The sequence below is a fragment of the Cucumis sativus genome, chromosome 3 (assembly GCF_000004075.3).
Source record: "Cucumis sativus cultivar 9930 chromosome 3, Cucumber_9930_V3, whole genome shotgun sequence".
Lineage (NCBI taxonomy): Eukaryota > Viridiplantae > Streptophyta > Magnoliopsida > Cucurbitales > Cucurbitaceae > Cucumis > Cucumis sativus.
Window position 1 is genome coordinate 39,764,933 of NC_026657.2, and position 17,216 is coordinate 39,782,148.

General features: G+C 32.2%; 2 protein-coding genes across 2 annotated transcripts; both read right to left on the minus strand.

Moving 5' to 3' along the window:
- Positions 1-4,289: 4,289 nt before the first annotated feature.
- Positions 4,290-12,842, minus strand: LOC101220265 (protein SENSITIVE TO UV 2). The gene is made up of 12 exons (XM_004136353.3): positions 12,394-12,842; positions 11,656-11,694; positions 10,855-10,973; positions 10,310-10,389; positions 9,864-10,213; positions 8,749-8,817; positions 8,027-8,109; positions 6,927-7,268; positions 6,751-6,857; positions 6,147-6,304; positions 5,068-5,261; positions 4,290-4,960 (listed from the first exon to the last, which is right to left on the minus strand). The coding sequence occupies exons 1-12, from the start codon at positions 12,784-12,786 to the stop codon at positions 4,696-4,698; spliced, it is 2,199 nt and encodes a 732-aa protein (XP_004136401.1). The 5' UTR covers positions 12,787-12,842; the 3' UTR covers positions 4,290-4,695.
- A 520-nt stretch (positions 12,843-13,362) lies between these two features.
- Positions 13,363-16,361, minus strand: LOC105435038 (zinc finger BED domain-containing protein RICESLEEPER 2-like). Its single transcript, XM_031883630.1, has 3 exons — positions 16,088-16,361; positions 13,798-15,989; positions 13,363-13,689 (listed from the first exon to the last, which is right to left on the minus strand). Exons 2-3 carry the CDS (start codon positions 15,980-15,982, stop codon positions 13,631-13,633), a joined length of 2,244 nt encoding a protein of 747 aa, XP_031739490.1. The 5' UTR covers positions 15,983-15,989; positions 16,088-16,361; the 3' UTR covers positions 13,363-13,630.
- Positions 16,362-17,216: the final 855 nt, after the last annotated feature.

Consider the following 17,216-nt stretch of genomic DNA (forward strand, 5'->3'; position numbering starts at 1 on the left):
AATCTAAATTGATATTATTATATAATATAAACCCATAGAAAATTAATTAATTATAATAAACATATATGATTAATATACCAAACAAATTCACTTAATAAACTCAATTTTTTAAATTCTGAATTTCACTATTCTTGCTCGTGACCCTTTGTTGCATTCAAAGTAAAAGCGATTTGATTTTTTTTTTTTTTTGAAAATGCAATTATTTTTTCTTTGAATTTAATGTCAAAAATCAATTGCATAATATAACAACAAAAAATTATATCATTATTATAACATGTTTATTTAATTATCAAAATTTTAACAGGTCAGCATATTAGGAGCCGTAATTAATTTCCCCCATGAATTAAGGAATCTAATTATATATTATTTGTAAGTATTAATTAATAAGAGAATCCAAAATAATTCAATAAACGTAGTTTTTTAGATATATTTTATTACTAACTAAGAGATGTTAATTAAGTTAAATTGTTTAGGAAATTAGAAAAAGAAAATTAAGAAAAGAAAAAAAAAAGAAAAATGGAATAATGAATCCAGATCAGCCTTTGACTTAGTCAAAGCTCAGAAATAGTAAGATCAAGGATGTTATGATTGAGAGTTACAACAGAGAATCTTTCTTCCCAAATGGGACTTCACAATTATAAATTTGATACCAATCATACCAATTCTGTATGTGTATGTATATATATATATTTGTTGTGTATGTATATATATATATTTGTTTAAGCTAAGGGTGTAAACGAGTTTGATTGAATTGAGTTGGGAAACATTTTCAATCCAACACATATTTTCGGTTGACAACCCGAATTAATTTTCCAACTCAACTAGTAAAATATAGGTTGGGTTGATCAGTTGGATTGTATTGTTTTCAACCCAACGATTATTTACTCTCTTACGCGATCATTTAGTTTTTTACTTTCGAACAATCGTTTACTTCTTACACGATCGTTAACTTTCCATATGATCTTTAACAAAATAATCATAACTTTGTTTTTATTAAATAAATAATAATTTAGGTTGAGTTGGATTGGATTAAACCAAAATTTTCAATGGGTTGGGTTGTTCGGTTATCGTGAACATATACACTTAGTCTAAATAATGAAAACTTGAAAAGGTTAGAGTTCAAAACATAAGAAATCAAAAGATAAATAGAATTAAGACCATAGCAGCTTGTTGAGATTTTAGGGTTTAATTAAATCAATTTTGTGGTTAAATTACAAAATTACTTCATGGTAGTTTTGATTATGTTTCTTAGTTATTTCTTATCCCTCAAAATAATTATTCTTCAAGACTTTTATTCAAATTTATGATTAAAAAAAGTGTATATATCCTTTGTATGTTACTTAAACGAACTAATTTCATAGGATGACTTACTTGAACCTACAACATTTATCCGTCAAGAAAACTTTCTCAAGGTCATACCTTTTACCAAATACGAGTAGTCATAAACATTGGATTCGACAAACTTTTAAATAATTTAACCTAATTTGGTTGAGATATTATTTTGGCCAAGATAATTTGATCGAGTTAAGTTTTTATATTTTCAAAAGTCAAAATCTTTATTTTTTTTGTATGCATAATTAAATTTGTTCGCTTATATTAATGAAGTGGGAACGATGAGAGTGGTAAGGTCGGGGGTGTCCACTAGCGGAGATAAGTATCCTTTTTTCTTAAAAAAAAAATTGAATTTAAAGTTTTATGTATAGTTAGTTTATAGCTAATTTTTCTTCGTGAAAAACCCTTGTTACTCTTTAGTTTTCTTATTTAAAAAGAAAAAAAGCAAACATTTTTTTATTAGATATTATATTAAATTTTTCTTCACCATAAACTTAACCTTTTGTGTTGAATTGGTAATTTAAAGAGTTTTTATGTTCAAATTCGTATGTTTCCAATATTACTACAAATGAAGGTGAAATGTTAGATAAGATATTACATTAAATTGACGAATTTAAAAGAACTTTGGAATAAAAATGAATTATCAAAGAAGAAATGAAGGTAGGATTTATATTATTTAGGAAAAGAGAATGAAGGACATTATTGTTGTAGAACACTTTGGTTTATTATTATTCCATTAATGAATATTGGAACTAAAAGGAAAAGGAAGTTAAAGAGGGGTACCCTACAAAAGCATATATATATGTATCAAAAAAAAGAAAAACCCTAAAACTGTGAAGGGTTTGAAGCCCTAGATATGCCCTAATTTAAGGGCATACAAAAGATAGAGAGAGTTTTGAAAAAGGGGAAATTATAAAATGAAGAGAGGATTGGGGTTGGGGATGGGGATATTTGGTTGTTAAAGAAGAGACATGTGCATTTGAAGTTGCTTGGGAGACAAAGGGCTCCATTTTGTCCAATCCCTTTAGTGCGCTATTTGTCCACTCCTTTTTAACTAAACTCCAAAACCCTTTTCATATATATTATTATTATTGTTATATTCTTTTTCTCTTTTGTTGATCTATACAACTTTTCTTAATTTCAACTCCTTCTCATCTCTTCATCCATCTCCATTTTTCTATGATCTTCAAAACCTTTATTGCACTTTGGCTTCCCCCTTTTCCATATCCACGCGTGGGGCTTATCTAATTTCCGTGTATCTTAAATCTTTAGAAACATTTTTATATAAAAAAGATATATACCATTGTTGAACCAACAGATAGTAAGTGTACTAGTAAACTTCTGCTAATTGGATACCTTCGTAGCACTCTTATTATTCTTGCTTCTTTGAATATATAAAAAATCCAAAAAGTATAGAATGATGCCAAAAGGAAAGAGGGCTAGAAGAAAGTTCAAAAAGTACAAGATGACACTCGAGTTGATAACAGTATAACAAAATGGTACTATTAAGATTACTATTAACATTTATAATTTGATATACACTCTTATTTTTCTTAGAAAAAGATACATTGATGAGTAGGTATACCAAAATATCTCAACTGAAGTGAGAATGATGATGGAGGTGTGATTTGTTTATAATCTCCAAATAGAGAAATTGACCTCACATAAGTATAGGAGCTATATGTTAGGTAACTTTTTTTTAGTTTCAAATAGCAAATGTTATTAGATAGAGTGGTGATGTATATGATAGAGTGTGAAGATCCAATCCCAATAAGTTTGTATTTTCCTCAAAAGGTCTCTAGCAATTGAGGAATGGATGAAAAGATGATCCATAATTTCGTTGGTCTTCTAACAAAGAGAGCGATGCCAAATAATCTTCTTTGGCTATGTCCTTCGTATTATTGCTTTCATGGAGAATAGTGTAGATGGAAAAATTGTAGACACGAAAGATAATTGAAATAATTACTTTCAATCTTGTAATAAAAGATAATCGAGATAATCACTTTCAATCTTGTAATAAAATTAGAATGATTAGCAATCTATAATTCATTCATGCCAATGTGTTAGGAGATGGTTCTAAACTAAAAATTGTGAATCCAATATACACAAATTAAGAATTAGCACAAACTATTCAACCACTAGTTTTGACCCTAAATTAAATTTAATTTACTCCAAACTTTTATGAAGTGATCTTCAACGTTACTTAAAATAAACTCAAAAGTGAATTTTCAAGAGCTTTTCACACTACCAAAATGATATATCCTTTGAATAATGAAATTAGTTTTAAGTGTAAATTATATATGTATCTATACTTGAAATATATATTTTTTAATTATTTTTACTTTTTAAAATTGAGTTAATTAACACTACTGATCCCCTCTAAATATTTTCTCATGTTATCTTCCTTTGCCAATGTTTAGAAAACCAAACCAAAATTTTTTGAAAGTTAGCTAAAAAGTCAACAATGGTACTTCTAAGAATTATAAAATCATTGTATACTTTTAAGAAATAAAAAACAAAAATATAAAAAAAATAGTTACAAATTTAGCAACAAAATAATCAACTATATAGCAACATTTTTAAAAAATAGTAAATATAACAAAATTTGTCAAATTTTATTAATGGTAGAAACATATCACCTATAAACCATATTGTAAATATTAGTCTATCAAATCATACGAATCTATAACGATACAAGTACTTTTGCTATATTTACAAAAAAAAAAAAAAAAATTTATTATATCCTTAATTATTATTCCTAAAATCTATCAAATACAATTATCCAAACAAATTCTACCATCTTTACAAAAAATTAAAAGTTTTTAAAATTAAAAAGATAAATATATAAGAACTAATTGAAATTTGGCTAAAAATAAAACCATTGGAAAGAAGCAAAACCGTTGTACAGAATAAACAGAGAAAATAGGCATAATTTATAAAACAAAAAACCAAATTAGTTATTAGATGTGACCAATCTTATTATTGCTAATTTGTTCCCAAAAAAGAAAAAAAGAACCCGGGTTGCAAGCAATGCCATTAAGGCACGTGGAGCAGCCATTCTCACTAATTTCTCACTTGGAAGTGAAGCAGATGATAATTTTCTATTCAACCGTACAAACAGGGATTGGATTCAAAAAAATAATGAGACCAAGAACTGGCCCAAAAAGAGAAACCTACATGTACTTAGGAAACTCTACCAAGTTTGTTTTTTTCGTTTATTGTTTTTCTTTTTTTTTTCCTTGAAGAATATACATTACTTTAACTCTACAAAATTTCGACAAAATTTCAAACCGATTAGTTTAGTCTCCTAACTTTGTGCCATGACAAAGCCAAAGTAAATGAGCATTTTTTTAAAAGCGCTTTTTATAATATGCTGTTTCCTAAATATGAAAGAAGTCTTTTCCGAAATACCTGCGCTAAATCCACGACTTCAGATTCCCTCATCTTTCTTTTCTTGCTATCCAATTGCCCATTTCTATTGTTTTTTCTGCACAACTTGTTCGTTACATCAATTGTGAGGGTAGCCATATCTCTGCTGTTTGTCACCACTCGCAAGATCGTCATTGAGTATAATGAATGAGATGCAAGTCTATTAAAAAGTATAAGCACTTCCCGTAACAGCAACGCCCTGTGTAAGATTGTGAAACAAGGGAAAGGAAAAGTTGTATGATATTTTTGAGGAAGCTATGGAATGTCACTGATATTACGATTAACATAGAGAGGCTCATCGATTACCTTTCCTCGAGATTTTCCATGGGCTCTGGGACTGTTTTTTCTTGTTCAAGTTCTGAAGCCACAACTTGAAGAATCAAAGTCAGGAAATTTGAATATGTATACAGCTTGTTGCTTGTGAGGATCTCAAAGCCAGCTTTCCCGGACGATGCCAGAAAGGCAAGCAAAAGAACAGTGTTTTTACGAAGTTTCAACTCCTGCAAGAACAAGGAAAATTACTAAACAACAAACACGTAGTTTATAGAACACAATGTTATAATCACAATTACCTCTATGCTCACAATTGAAAACTGATTTCCAATTATAAAATTTAGGCTAAATTAAAATTTTGATCCCTATAATCTTGAAAAAAGTTAGAATTTAGTCCTTAAAGGTTTTAAGAGTTAGAATCTAGTCCTTGTGGAAAACCTCGTAAATAATGTTTCTCCTAAGAATTTTATCAACCTAGGGGGCTAAAAGTTCTAACTTCCAAACCATAAGGACTAGATTTGTAATTTAACCTAATTTTTAAAACAAATTCAAATTGTTTAGAGCAGAGGACATATAGTCATAAACAATGCGCATCTCCAAACATCAACCCTCTTGGCTACAAAGCAGGAATACTAAAAATTTAGTGAAAGTAGGTTAGAGAACAATTTTGCATAGACTGGCTTTTGCAAGTGTGGGTCTCCTGTCTCTAAACTGAAGACATTTCTTCCACTCACAAAAGTCGAACAAGATCTTTTCCACTACAGCCTATTGAAAATTCCAATGGGTGCCTCCTTCACATTCCCACAAGAATTTTCTCATCAACCTCAATTTTATGGCAAGAGTAACCGAACTCTAAAACAAAGAGAGATAAATTACCACTATGACAAGTTCCTTATTTTCACAGCAAGTGTTAGAGCAATTGGCAATGATAGCAGTAGCTCTTTTAAGCTACGTGTTTAGGTTTCAAATCCCAAGTTTATTACTATCTATCACAGGGTCGAGTTATCAATCAATTTTTCACCAAATAAAAAAGTGAGCGCAATCAGTTGTGGTTGAGTGGGGTGTTAAAAAGACAAGAGAGGAGTTGATGGAGGATCTCTAACGGTGCTTACCTCAATACCATTTCCAGAACATGTAAGACAATCTGCCAAACCATGAAGGATGGTTTGGAATTTCTGGAAACCTCCTGCACTTCTCACATTTTCATTTCCAACCTCATTAGCTTCTGCTTCTTTACAACCAGAACAGAACGCGACAAAAAATGTGGGACCTAAATTAAAGCAAACATTATTAGAAAGTAAAGGACATAAATGGAAACTTGAGTTCAGGTAACTACTGCAATAAGATCTATGACTAAAAGTTCAAACAAATATGGCTAGCATGAAGCATCTACAGTTTCTCGCATAAGGTGAAGATAATTAACTAATAAAAAACAAACCCCAGGTCCAGGTCCAAAGTTCAATGTCATAAAATTCAATCTAGAAAGATGTCAAAAGAAAACTTAAGGAACCAATAACCTAGATCCACTAAATGGAAATGTCATCAAAAGTTTGAAGTTTGAATGCAATATACTTCTGAAATTTGAGTTCCAAGAGAGAAAAAAGAATAGCCTTTCCTACTAATTTAAAGCTCAGATATTTATTAAGAAAAATTGTCATAAGCTTGCGAAGTTCCAAAAAAATCTTCTAAGGATGAGCTGAAATTATTAAGCCTTACAGTTTAGTATCAAGAATAGCAGACGCACGGCATGCTTTTGTATAGCTGAACCGGATTCCTTCCGGATAAACTCAACTACACTATCAAATAGAAGTGCCTGACCAAATCTGTAATAATTATGTTAGTTGTTTCTGGTTTTAAATATTGAAATATAGACTACAAAAACACAAACTTACTTTTCCTTCTCCAGATAAGTATTATTTCTCATCAGAATCAAATTCATGACTGAAATGGCCTCAATTCTCACACATTTTGCACTATGTGTCTTAGCAACCTGATGCATTGCCTCAAAGAAAGATACCCAATTTACTTGAGGAACTAAATTTATATTCTTCTTCAAGTTTCTGTTCTTACACAACAATTCAGCGCCAGGGAGTCTAGTACTAGCTACAGCACCACTGCCATGAGATGACTCATCCATGTTCGCCAAAGAAAATTCGTCACCTTCAGCACTCTGTGATCCATGAGAATCCACAACATTGTTCCTAGAGCCAAGCCCCCCAATCATGACTGTTTCCCTGAGCAGATTGCACTGGAAAGATCAAATCAGAGTTCATAAGAATAAGAACCAAACGAAGACATGGAAGTTCTTGACCAAGGAACAATACAGCATCACTCAAGAAGGATTTGATCCAAAATGATAAGGAAACCAGAAGATCAACAATTGTAAGTAATAAAACCATATATAGACATCCAATTACACGTTAATAGATGCCACAAACAGAATATATATGAGTCATAATAGACTTCACTTCTTTATACCACCAACTAAATGCTAAAGAACTAACATGAAGTTAAAAAGTGCAAGGATTATATATTAATTTTAAGTTCAGAAACTTCCATCTCAGCTAAAAAATGACATGCATAGAAATAAATTACTTGACTAACATCTATGGAGTTTGGACCCTTTCGCTTATTATATAGCTCATATTATTTAATCAACAAATCTCCAATTGAAGAGTTTTTTCGTGATTCACCTGGACGTGTTTGGAGTTTTCCTCTATTTCATCAATCAATTAAATTGTTGCTCATTCGGAAAAAAAAAAAAAAAAAAACTTAAAAACTATGGGATATGGACTACTTCATAAATTTATGTTCACTTCTTTTCTAAATAATCAATCAGCAAGGAACCTTGTTAGTCGTAGAATAAAGTCACAATATTAAGTTCTAATTGGCCATAAATTTGAATAGAGCTGGAAAATTTCTTCTCCCACGTTAATCACATGCTTCTAGGGAGGTTAAATTTACATTTGTTTCAAAGTAGAGTGTAATATACCTTCTTTCCGATTTCCTCTCCAACCATAACAGGCGTTTCAGAAACATATGCAATATATGCAGAGATCTATGAACCACTGCAACCTGCATCCAAAAATAAAGGAACTCATATTTTAAACAGGGAAGGAAAAATGCAGCAAGAAAATTGTGTTTTTTTCCAATGGACAACTGAGCTTCCACCTCAAGAAATATCGATGCCAGATAAACTTCAATTTTTTCTTTTAATGAATAGATGCCTTACAAACTCAGAAGATGTGAAATGCAGAACATCATTCAAATTCAATTGTATTGACTAAATGTGAAAATAAACACCCAACTCCAGAAACGTGATTAACAATGCATGAACATGGAAACCACAAGATCTTCTGATTCCAACCTTGTATAGGCTACAATCTTACTGACCATCATCATCAATTATCTTCCCTGGACTAATAAGAAATAATCCCAAATGTGCTATGGATACAGAAGTTACTAATGCAGACTGAACTTGCTCAATTATAAATTAAGTTTCTTGCATTATTTCAGCTGAAAATAATAAAAAGAAGATGTGCTTTTGAAGGAAAACGTGCCTTTGTTACATATATTTTGTCCAAATCTTTTCTTTAGTTCTATAATATTGCCTCACTTCTTAATCTTAGTCCTAATGCAGATTCAAAAGTACACAAATCTTTAAACTTAGTTTAATTCTTTTGTGTAACCAGAAAACCTTCAAGTCTTACTCACATTGTCAAGATTACAGAGATCAAGCAACGGACTAAACAATGCCTCCATCTTGACTATTCCATTACTTACCTACAACCAGAAAAAAACAGGTGGAAAATAATTATAGAAACTTATTAAAATAACAGGAACATGACTACTTAAAGACAAATTAACAAATATAACATCAGGTTAAGAAAGGAATTGCTTAAAGAGAATTATAGCAAAAAAACTAGTCCATTAGAAAAATGAGAAAAAAAGCCGCATGGGCACTTCCACGTCTCCAGGGTTTTTAAATAGTAGTTCCAATTTCCTCTAAGCCTGTGCCCTACACAACTGAAGCACCCTAAAACGCATTCTTTGACATGAACTCAGCCTCTGTATGTCAAAGCTAGCAAATTGGCTGAACATGTCACAACTTTTTGGAGACACTTTCACAATTGTCCACGTACTAATTATCATAGTCCTAAAAATTCAGATATTATTAAATTTGGTTTTCAAAAGTGAAGTTGAAATTTATGCAATGTGTAATGGTAATTATGAATTTAATAGTCCAAAAACATCAAAGTTATCCCTTCATGTACAAAATATTTATCTGTCATTTTAGGATCATAGAAACTCTTTGTATTGTACTACAAAATAAAATTGTTCTGCCAGACCTCCCAGTCCTCATGGCACCACATTGAAAGCTTGGAAACAATAATACCTACTAAGGGCATATTACCCTCAGTAACATGATAACTATCCTATTCTGGATAACAATAAAAAAATTTGTATAGAACTTAGAACTCGAATATATTAAACTATAAAAGATAATGGAATTATAAGATAAAGTGTTTGTGGTACTTGAACCCTCCCATTCTTGAGAATACTCTCAAGCCCTATTGTATTTCACCAAATATTGTCTACCTTCCTCCTTCCCTACTCATTGTATTTATAACTAAACTTTCATAACAAACTCCTTAACTAATTGCTAATATGACCTTAATAGTTCAATTACATCCCAATAACTTTCCTATAACAGCTTGGTGGCAAAAAGATCATACCATATTTAATAAAGAAAAAGTTCGGATCTTCTTTATGTCAGCCACTATAACATTCTATGGAGTTACAAAATAGTGAAACGTTCTGTAAGATACCTTAGTCAAGGTGGTGTAGAGGTTAGATACTTTTTTAGCTTCTGGACACTGAAGAAGCTGCAAAGGTGGTTTTAAAGCCACATCAGAAGAGTTATCACCAGCCAAGGCCGTGGAAAACTTAGGGGATAACTCCATGCCAATGCTGTGAAAAAGCACATGAAGATCTGTTTCACATGACAAAAGTAATTCTGAAACCAAACTTTGTCCTATCTTATAGTCACTTTCAGGGATCCAGAAGACTTGCAACTTCTTTGAGAGTTTGTCAAAAACAGGTAAATCGTCATTGCCTCTCTCTCCAACAGAACTGTGGGCTTTTTCTCCCTGTTCATTGTCTTTACTCCTAGAAGTAACTTGTAGATGAAAAAACAGCGAAATATGGAAAATTTTAGTTAGTATGCACCATAAAATATAAGAGACAATGATATTTAGCTCATCCTTATAACTACCAGCGTGAGGGCCACCAAGGTCACCAGAAATATCTTCACTCTTCATGCCAGTACGTACACCATCTTTCCCTGCCACTCTCCTGATTTTATTGATAATGTAATATAAGAAATAGCTTATAAACTTCAGAAGATAAATGCACTTAAGAAACAATAATTCATTCCAGGTTTCAATGAACAGCAAGAAACGGTGGACTAAGGCCGAGGGTTAGCCAAGCAAGACTAACACAAGCATTTTATAATATAATTAGAGGGAAAAGAAACATGTATATTAATGTATCGTAGCCACCTCATATATAGTTGAATCATCTATACAGTACCCAAGATAAGATGAAGGTGTGATGCTTCATTTATACAAGTAGATTTATGAAACCAAGTTTCATGATATTTTACAAAGGAGGGAGGAGCTTATTGACAATCATTCTACACTTAATGGTAGTGTTGGTAACTTTGATATTTGAACCATTTGGTTGTCTGTCACAATATTGACTACAGGCCAACTGCATCCCAAAACTGTAACATTTTCCAAAATTGAAAAATTTACTCACAAATCTGTACTTTCTGAAAGACGATGGCCAATATATTGCTCATCCTTGTTGGAAGAGACAACTCTAAGCCGCTCCTCCTTTTTGTTTCTGTTCTTCCTGAGTTCAACACACTCTTGTTCCTGAAAGCATTCACAAGTTCTTTTAATTAGATAAAACATAAAATTTTAAATACATATCATTGTTACAAACAGAATAATTGGTACTTAAAATACTTAATAAACAGAGTTTCATCAAGACTATATGATATTAGTTTCCAAATCAAGAAAGAAAACAATCTATTCAGAAGAAAATCATGCAGATGGCAACCAGTCTACGAATGATCAAAGCAAATGTTCCCTCGATCTGTTTGAAATGATGAGATAAAATCATAAAATCATAAAATGCCCCTGGGCTTTTAAGAGAATTAATTTGCTACCTTTTAGAATCCGGGGTCTAGGTGCCAAGGTAACATACGGCTGGCTAAGAACATCAAGAATTGTTTTCTTGCTCATCAAAGAAGGATGAAAAGCATGGAAAGATTTATGATAATACTTCAGGATATCTTATATTAAGGAATAGGGAAGCCTTTTCTAGGCTGAAAGCTCAACAAGAATTGGTTAAGAGTTAGTTATTTTGCAAAATAACTTTGTTATGAGTTAGTTATTTTAGAACAAAAGAATAAGAAACATAAACTAAAATCAAGAAACCTAGGAAACATTTAAAGAAGCATCAAGACTCTAAAGAAAGATGTTCTACATCAGTTGCATATGACAATCGAAAACAAGAACAAAATAACAAAAAGTAAATAAAAATTGAACATACCAAGTCCTTAAGCTGCTTTGAGACGCGCCCTAGCTCCCTCTGTCACCAATCACCACAAACAATCAAAACTTGCGATAAATTTTGAGAACTCCCCCCCATTATGCAAACAATTATACAAGTACCTCAATCAAACATTAAAAGTAAGGCTTATTAATCCTAACATTAAAATGGAAATCAATGATCACCACAAGAACAAAAGATAAAACCAAAATTCATTTCAAATGTGCTTTTGCAGAAACAAGGCCGTGAAATGTTAAAATGTCCAAAGTTCGCATCAATCAAAAGAACTTAAAAGAGAATACTAATCACACAGAGAAATGTCCTTAATATGAGAAAATTTCAAATAATTCCCCTCAATAACTATCGTTTTTGATTGAGGAAATAATGCAAAACCGAAAAGGATAAACTGATCAAAATACAATTCTCTATTGAAGTGACAAAAGAAAATTGGCACGCATGAGGACTAACTAAGAAAACTCCAAACACAGGGAGATATGTTAAATTAATCCACGTACATCTCCTTTACTCTTACAACATTCTCTGCATCTCCTTCCTTCTAGTAGAAGAAGACGCCGCAGCTTTGCAGACATTCCGAGCAGCAACACAACAAACAAAGAGAAGGCAACTCAGACGGTTCGAAACCTAGCTCTAATTTCTAAGAACTCTCTTACAAAACCATGCCACAACAAACTAACACAAGAAATGCGATGGTAATAGCCACAAAACACATTCACTAACCTTCAAATCACAAATTTCAAGTTCTTTTGCAGCATCGAAGCGATGCAAGCACGGAGCAAGCGCGGAGGAAGAAGGACCACATTCGCTCAAGCCATTAGGAAAGCGAATGTCGTGAGAACGTAAACCAGTGGCTATCTGAGAGAGTTCTCGAGGAGGCGAATAACTAATAGGACGGACATGCAACGGTTCCACCAAATGCTGCGGTTCTGGTTCCGGTTCCGGTTCCGGTTCTGGTTCAGGCGGTGGCAGAGGTAAGGAGGTGGAAGAAGAAGTCGGAATCGGAACGGGATTGTTGGCGGTGGAGGAAATAGCAAGCTCTTCGACTTGGATGAGTTGGTCTAAGAAATCAGCGTCCCACTCCCAATCTTCGAACCCTTCGTCTTCGGTCCGCATTGTCAGAGTATGGCGGTGCCTTCCAAAGCACTGAGTAAGGAAAGTGAAGCTCTTTTTAATATAATGCCGCCTCCCGCCTTGTGCGAACCGTCAAGCCTCATGGACGATTTTTTTTCTTTTTCAAATTTTTAATAGAGGTTCTAAAAAAAACAATAAAAAAAATCATTAAATTCGAATTCTTAACTATTTCGTCGATTTTGCTATTTTTTATATTAAATAGTTTTTCAATATTTTGTCTATCTTGCCATAATTAAAATACTTACAATTATAACAAAAAAAATTTAAAATCCACCATAGACTTCTTAAATATTTTTATATAAAAAATAAATATGTTAACACTTGTTGAATTTTATTTGTTGTTGAAATTTTTAATGCTAAATTTATTTGTTGGATTTTTCAAGCAACCAATTTAGTAAATGATGGTTTTGGTGGGATCAATTTAACTATTTATAAATTTAGTCAATTTGACTCTTACAAATATTAGTTAAAATTTCTCAAAACTTTTTCAAATTGACACCAACCAAGTTCGTCTATCATTTTCACTGCTACTTGGTAGTAATTAATAGTAAGTCAATCTTTCCTTCAAAAGAAGTAAAACCGACCTTTTTTTATTCATTAAATTAACAAAAACATCTTTGGATGTAGAAACAGAGCCATTATACTTTTTTTTGCCTTGTTTTAGTTCTCTCAAATAATATAAAAGGGTATGAATCCTAAAAGTTCTAACACAATTATACAAAAGCTTTGAATTCATACAAAGCTATGAATTTATACAAAGTTAAAGTATGAGCTATTAGTAGTGTCTGGTGTCCTGATTACATGATTAGTACATTTTTTCATATAATTATACAAAATCTTCCATGTCTTCTACGTCTTTTTCTCCGTCCATGACAGCTCGAAATCCTGTAAAGATAGAAGAACAAAGAAAATTTTAAGACAGCAACATTACAATATGGAGACTTGAAATTGAAAAATATAAAAATGAGTAAAAATAAAGAATCAAATGAATACCTTCTTCAAACCTTAAATCTTCTTCCAGGTCTTGATTATGAATTTCAAGATTAATTGGGTTGGTATTTAGCCAATTATGAGTGCATATAAGAGCCTCCATCATTTTTGGAGCCACTGAACAACGGTTTGAATTAACCACGCATCCTCCAATATTAAAAGTTGACTCAGATGATACAGTAGATACTGGAATCGCCAAAATATCTCTACTAATACGACTAAGAACTTCGAACCGATGTTCATTCTGCTTCCACCAATGAAGTATGTCAAAATAACTATCAGCTGGAGCAAGGGATTCCAACAAATACACATCAATCTCTGACTCCTTATCAAGAGTTGTAGTCTCAACATCTTTGAACGAATTTGTTATTCCATAATCCAAATCCACATCTGTTTCTACTTCGTCTTTCACATCCACATCCATAATGGTGTCTAAAGCCATACAATCATAACTATGAATTTCATTAGCAAAGTCACACGCACTAGCACTGGCACTAACACTAGTACTACAACTAGCACTAGAACTATTACAGTTACTACTAGATGGTCCAATGTTGTATTCATGAAAGAGGCGTCTCAAAGCGTTCTCCACTATTCTTGTTTTAGTCATGGCAATGTCTGGCCCAAAAAGGTTATTCCAACAATATTTTAAACACTTCAACTTATAACGAGGATCTAACACCACAGCAATGCATAACAATATATTATTCTTCTTCTCATCATCCTCCCAATACTTGTCAAATTTAGCCTTCATATTTTTAGCCATAGTAGAAAGCATTTTATTTCCACTATCACCATTCAATTGTAAGCAATTCTGAATTCTACAGATCTCATGGAAAACCACATTCGAAGTAGTATACAAAGACCCCGAAACTTTCAGTGTGACATTATAAAACACTTTCAAAAACCTAATCAACAGTCTAGCAATTGCCCAATCCTCATTAGTAGGCGGCATATCATTCCTATAAGCATCTTCGTCATTCTCTAATCTGTCAAAAGCTTTTGCAAACTTTAAAGCTACCTCAAGCATCACATATGTAGAGTCCCATCTATTGGGAAAATCAAGACACACGACACTATTACTGGAAATCTTTTCATTTTCAGCACACTTCTTAAATTTCATTAAACGTGCAGGGGAGGACCTCACATATCTAACAGCATTTCGAATTCTACCGATGCTCTCGTTATGATCCTTAAAAACATCACATACAATAAGATTCAATATTTGTGAATAACTCTTAACATGCATGTATTCACCATTACATATCAACCCCTTATTGAATCTTTTAATAAGAAAGGCAATAGAAGCATCATTTGAACTAGCATTATCAGCTGTCAAAGTCACAATTCTTTTAATACCCCAATCCTTCAAATTCTTTTCAATAGCCTTACCAATGGTATGCCCATTATGACTTTCAATTTGACTGAAACTAAGTATCTTTTTATGTAACTTCCAATCACAATCAACAAAGTGTGCAGTTAATACCATATAATTTATGTTTTGTTCTGAAGTCCAACAATCAGTAGTGAGACAAACTTTACATTTCATTTTCACAAAAATATCTTTCAATTTTTGTTTTTCATTAACATAAATCTTCAGAATATCCCTAGCTATGGTAAATCGAGATGGAACGACAAACTTGGGCTCTTGTGAACCTGTTAATTTACTAACAAATCTCTTAAAACCTTTACTCTCTACGAACTTAAAAGGCAATGCCTCCATGATTATCATTTCAGCCAAAGTTTCACGACAACTCTCAGAGTTAATTGATTCGCATAAAACTTGTGAAGAACCATCTCCATCAGTTTCTTCTTTAGGTTCACAAACAAGTTGTAAAGGATCAGTCTTAGCAGTTTCTTCCTTAGGTTTAAAAGGTGAAGTCTTTTGGAAAGAGTCTCTTTTCCTTTCAAAAGGGTATTTCTTACAACTTTCTAAGTGATTTTTCATTGTTCCAGTACCATTACGCTTCGAGTGACAAGCATAAGTAGCTCCACAATATTTACATCGAGCGTAAGGTTCGTTAGGATCACCTTTTAACCTCTCGAAATGTTGCCAAACTATGGATACCGGCATATTCCTTCGCCTTTTTGTTGGAGTCTCATCAACTTCCTCTTCATCAACATTGATGGTAGCTTTAATTCTTGTAGTCTCCTTTGTCTCCTCCGTTGTAGCCTCTTCCCTTTCCATATTTAACCTGAGAGATAAATTCATCTTGAGTTAGTTCACGTTTAGGGACATAACAAATATACATAAACATTAGACAATTTAAGGAAGAACAACTCAAACGCCAACCTCTATTTTGAAATTTTGAATTCTTAGCGTGAAGCCAACGGCGTGACAGAGATTGAGAAAATGATGAGGAGAGGGGGCTTCAGATGTGATAGACGAGAGAGAGAGAGAGAGGCATGAAGAACGACGGCGAACGGCGTGCGCGTGACAAAGGCGGGGGGCCTCGGATGAGAGAGACTGAGAGACCAAAGACTGCGAGGGGAGAGGACGGGACGACTCCGACGGATTTTCTTTTTCTTTTTCCCTTTTTTTAAGAAAAAAGGTTTTTCTTTTCAAGTTTCGATTGGGAATTTATTTTTTAAAAAAGAGGTTTATATTATAATATATAAAAAATTATTTTGAACGACAGAAAAATCATCAAAATCGATTATATATTAAAAGAGTTCATGAGAAATTTTAAAAAATATCTATGCAAAAATAGTATAAAATTTAAGTATTAAACAACAAATTTGAGGGGTGAAGTTTAAAACGAGGTTAAAAATATAGCTAAGTTAATTTATGACGTTTTTCTTCTTTTCAAATTCAACTTATTTGAAATAAAAGTTTTTTTTAAGTGAAAATAGTTGTGAAAATTGAAAAAGAAAAGTTCGTAAATTAGAATAAATAGGGAACACAAAGTTTTATTTTAAGTCGAAAATGATATTTACCCATAAAAGTATGCAATTGGGTCTAATAAAGACATACAAGAATCGAGACCAATTGATTGATTTTTATAGAAAAAAAACTATCAACTATCTTCCTTACTTGAAAAGTAAAAAACATACAAGAATCGACGGAGTAGAACACTACACGTGACATATAAAATAAACTAGTTGATTTTATATATTTAAAAAGATTGTTGAAATTTATATAAAAAATATACAAGAATTGATAAGTTGAGGGAGAGACGTGTCATAGACTCATAACTTATACTACGTGTATATACCACTATTATAATCTATGTCCATTGAGTTGGTAATTATTACTTTGGTCTTTTTGTTCAACAAGGATAAGCGTGAAAATGAGAGAATTCAAACTTCTAATCTATTAGTTGTGAATTATATCTTAACTAGTTGAGATATGTTTACGTTGATAGATATGACACATAATAATTAAATAATTATCAATCAATTAATTTCTAGTACAAATTGGG

What these genes read in the sequence shown, in the direction of transcription:
- LOC101220265 (XM_004136353.3), bottom strand. Translation starts at nt 12,786, where the DNA reads ATGCGGACCGAAGACGAAGGGTTCGAAGATTGGGAGTGGGACGCTGAT. An exon ending in CAAAGCAGCTTAAGGACTTG is followed by an intron (nt 10,974 to 11,655) that starts GTATGTTCAATT and finishes GAATGCTTTCAG; the next exon opens with GAACAAGAGTGTGTTGAACT. An exon ending in ATGGAAAATCTCGAGGAAAG is followed by an intron (nt 4,961 to 5,067) that starts GTAATCGATGAG and finishes AATCTTACACAG; the next exon opens with GGCGTTGCTGTTACGGGAAG.
- LOC105435038 (XM_031883630.1), bottom strand. Translation starts at nt 15,982, where the DNA reads ATGGAAAGGGAAGAGGCTACAACGGAGGAGACAAAGGAGACTACAAGA. An exon ending in AGATTTAAGGTTTGAAGAAG is followed by an intron (nt 13,690 to 13,797) that starts GTATTCATTTGA and finishes CTATCTTTACAG; the next exon opens with GATTTCGAGCTGTCATGGAC.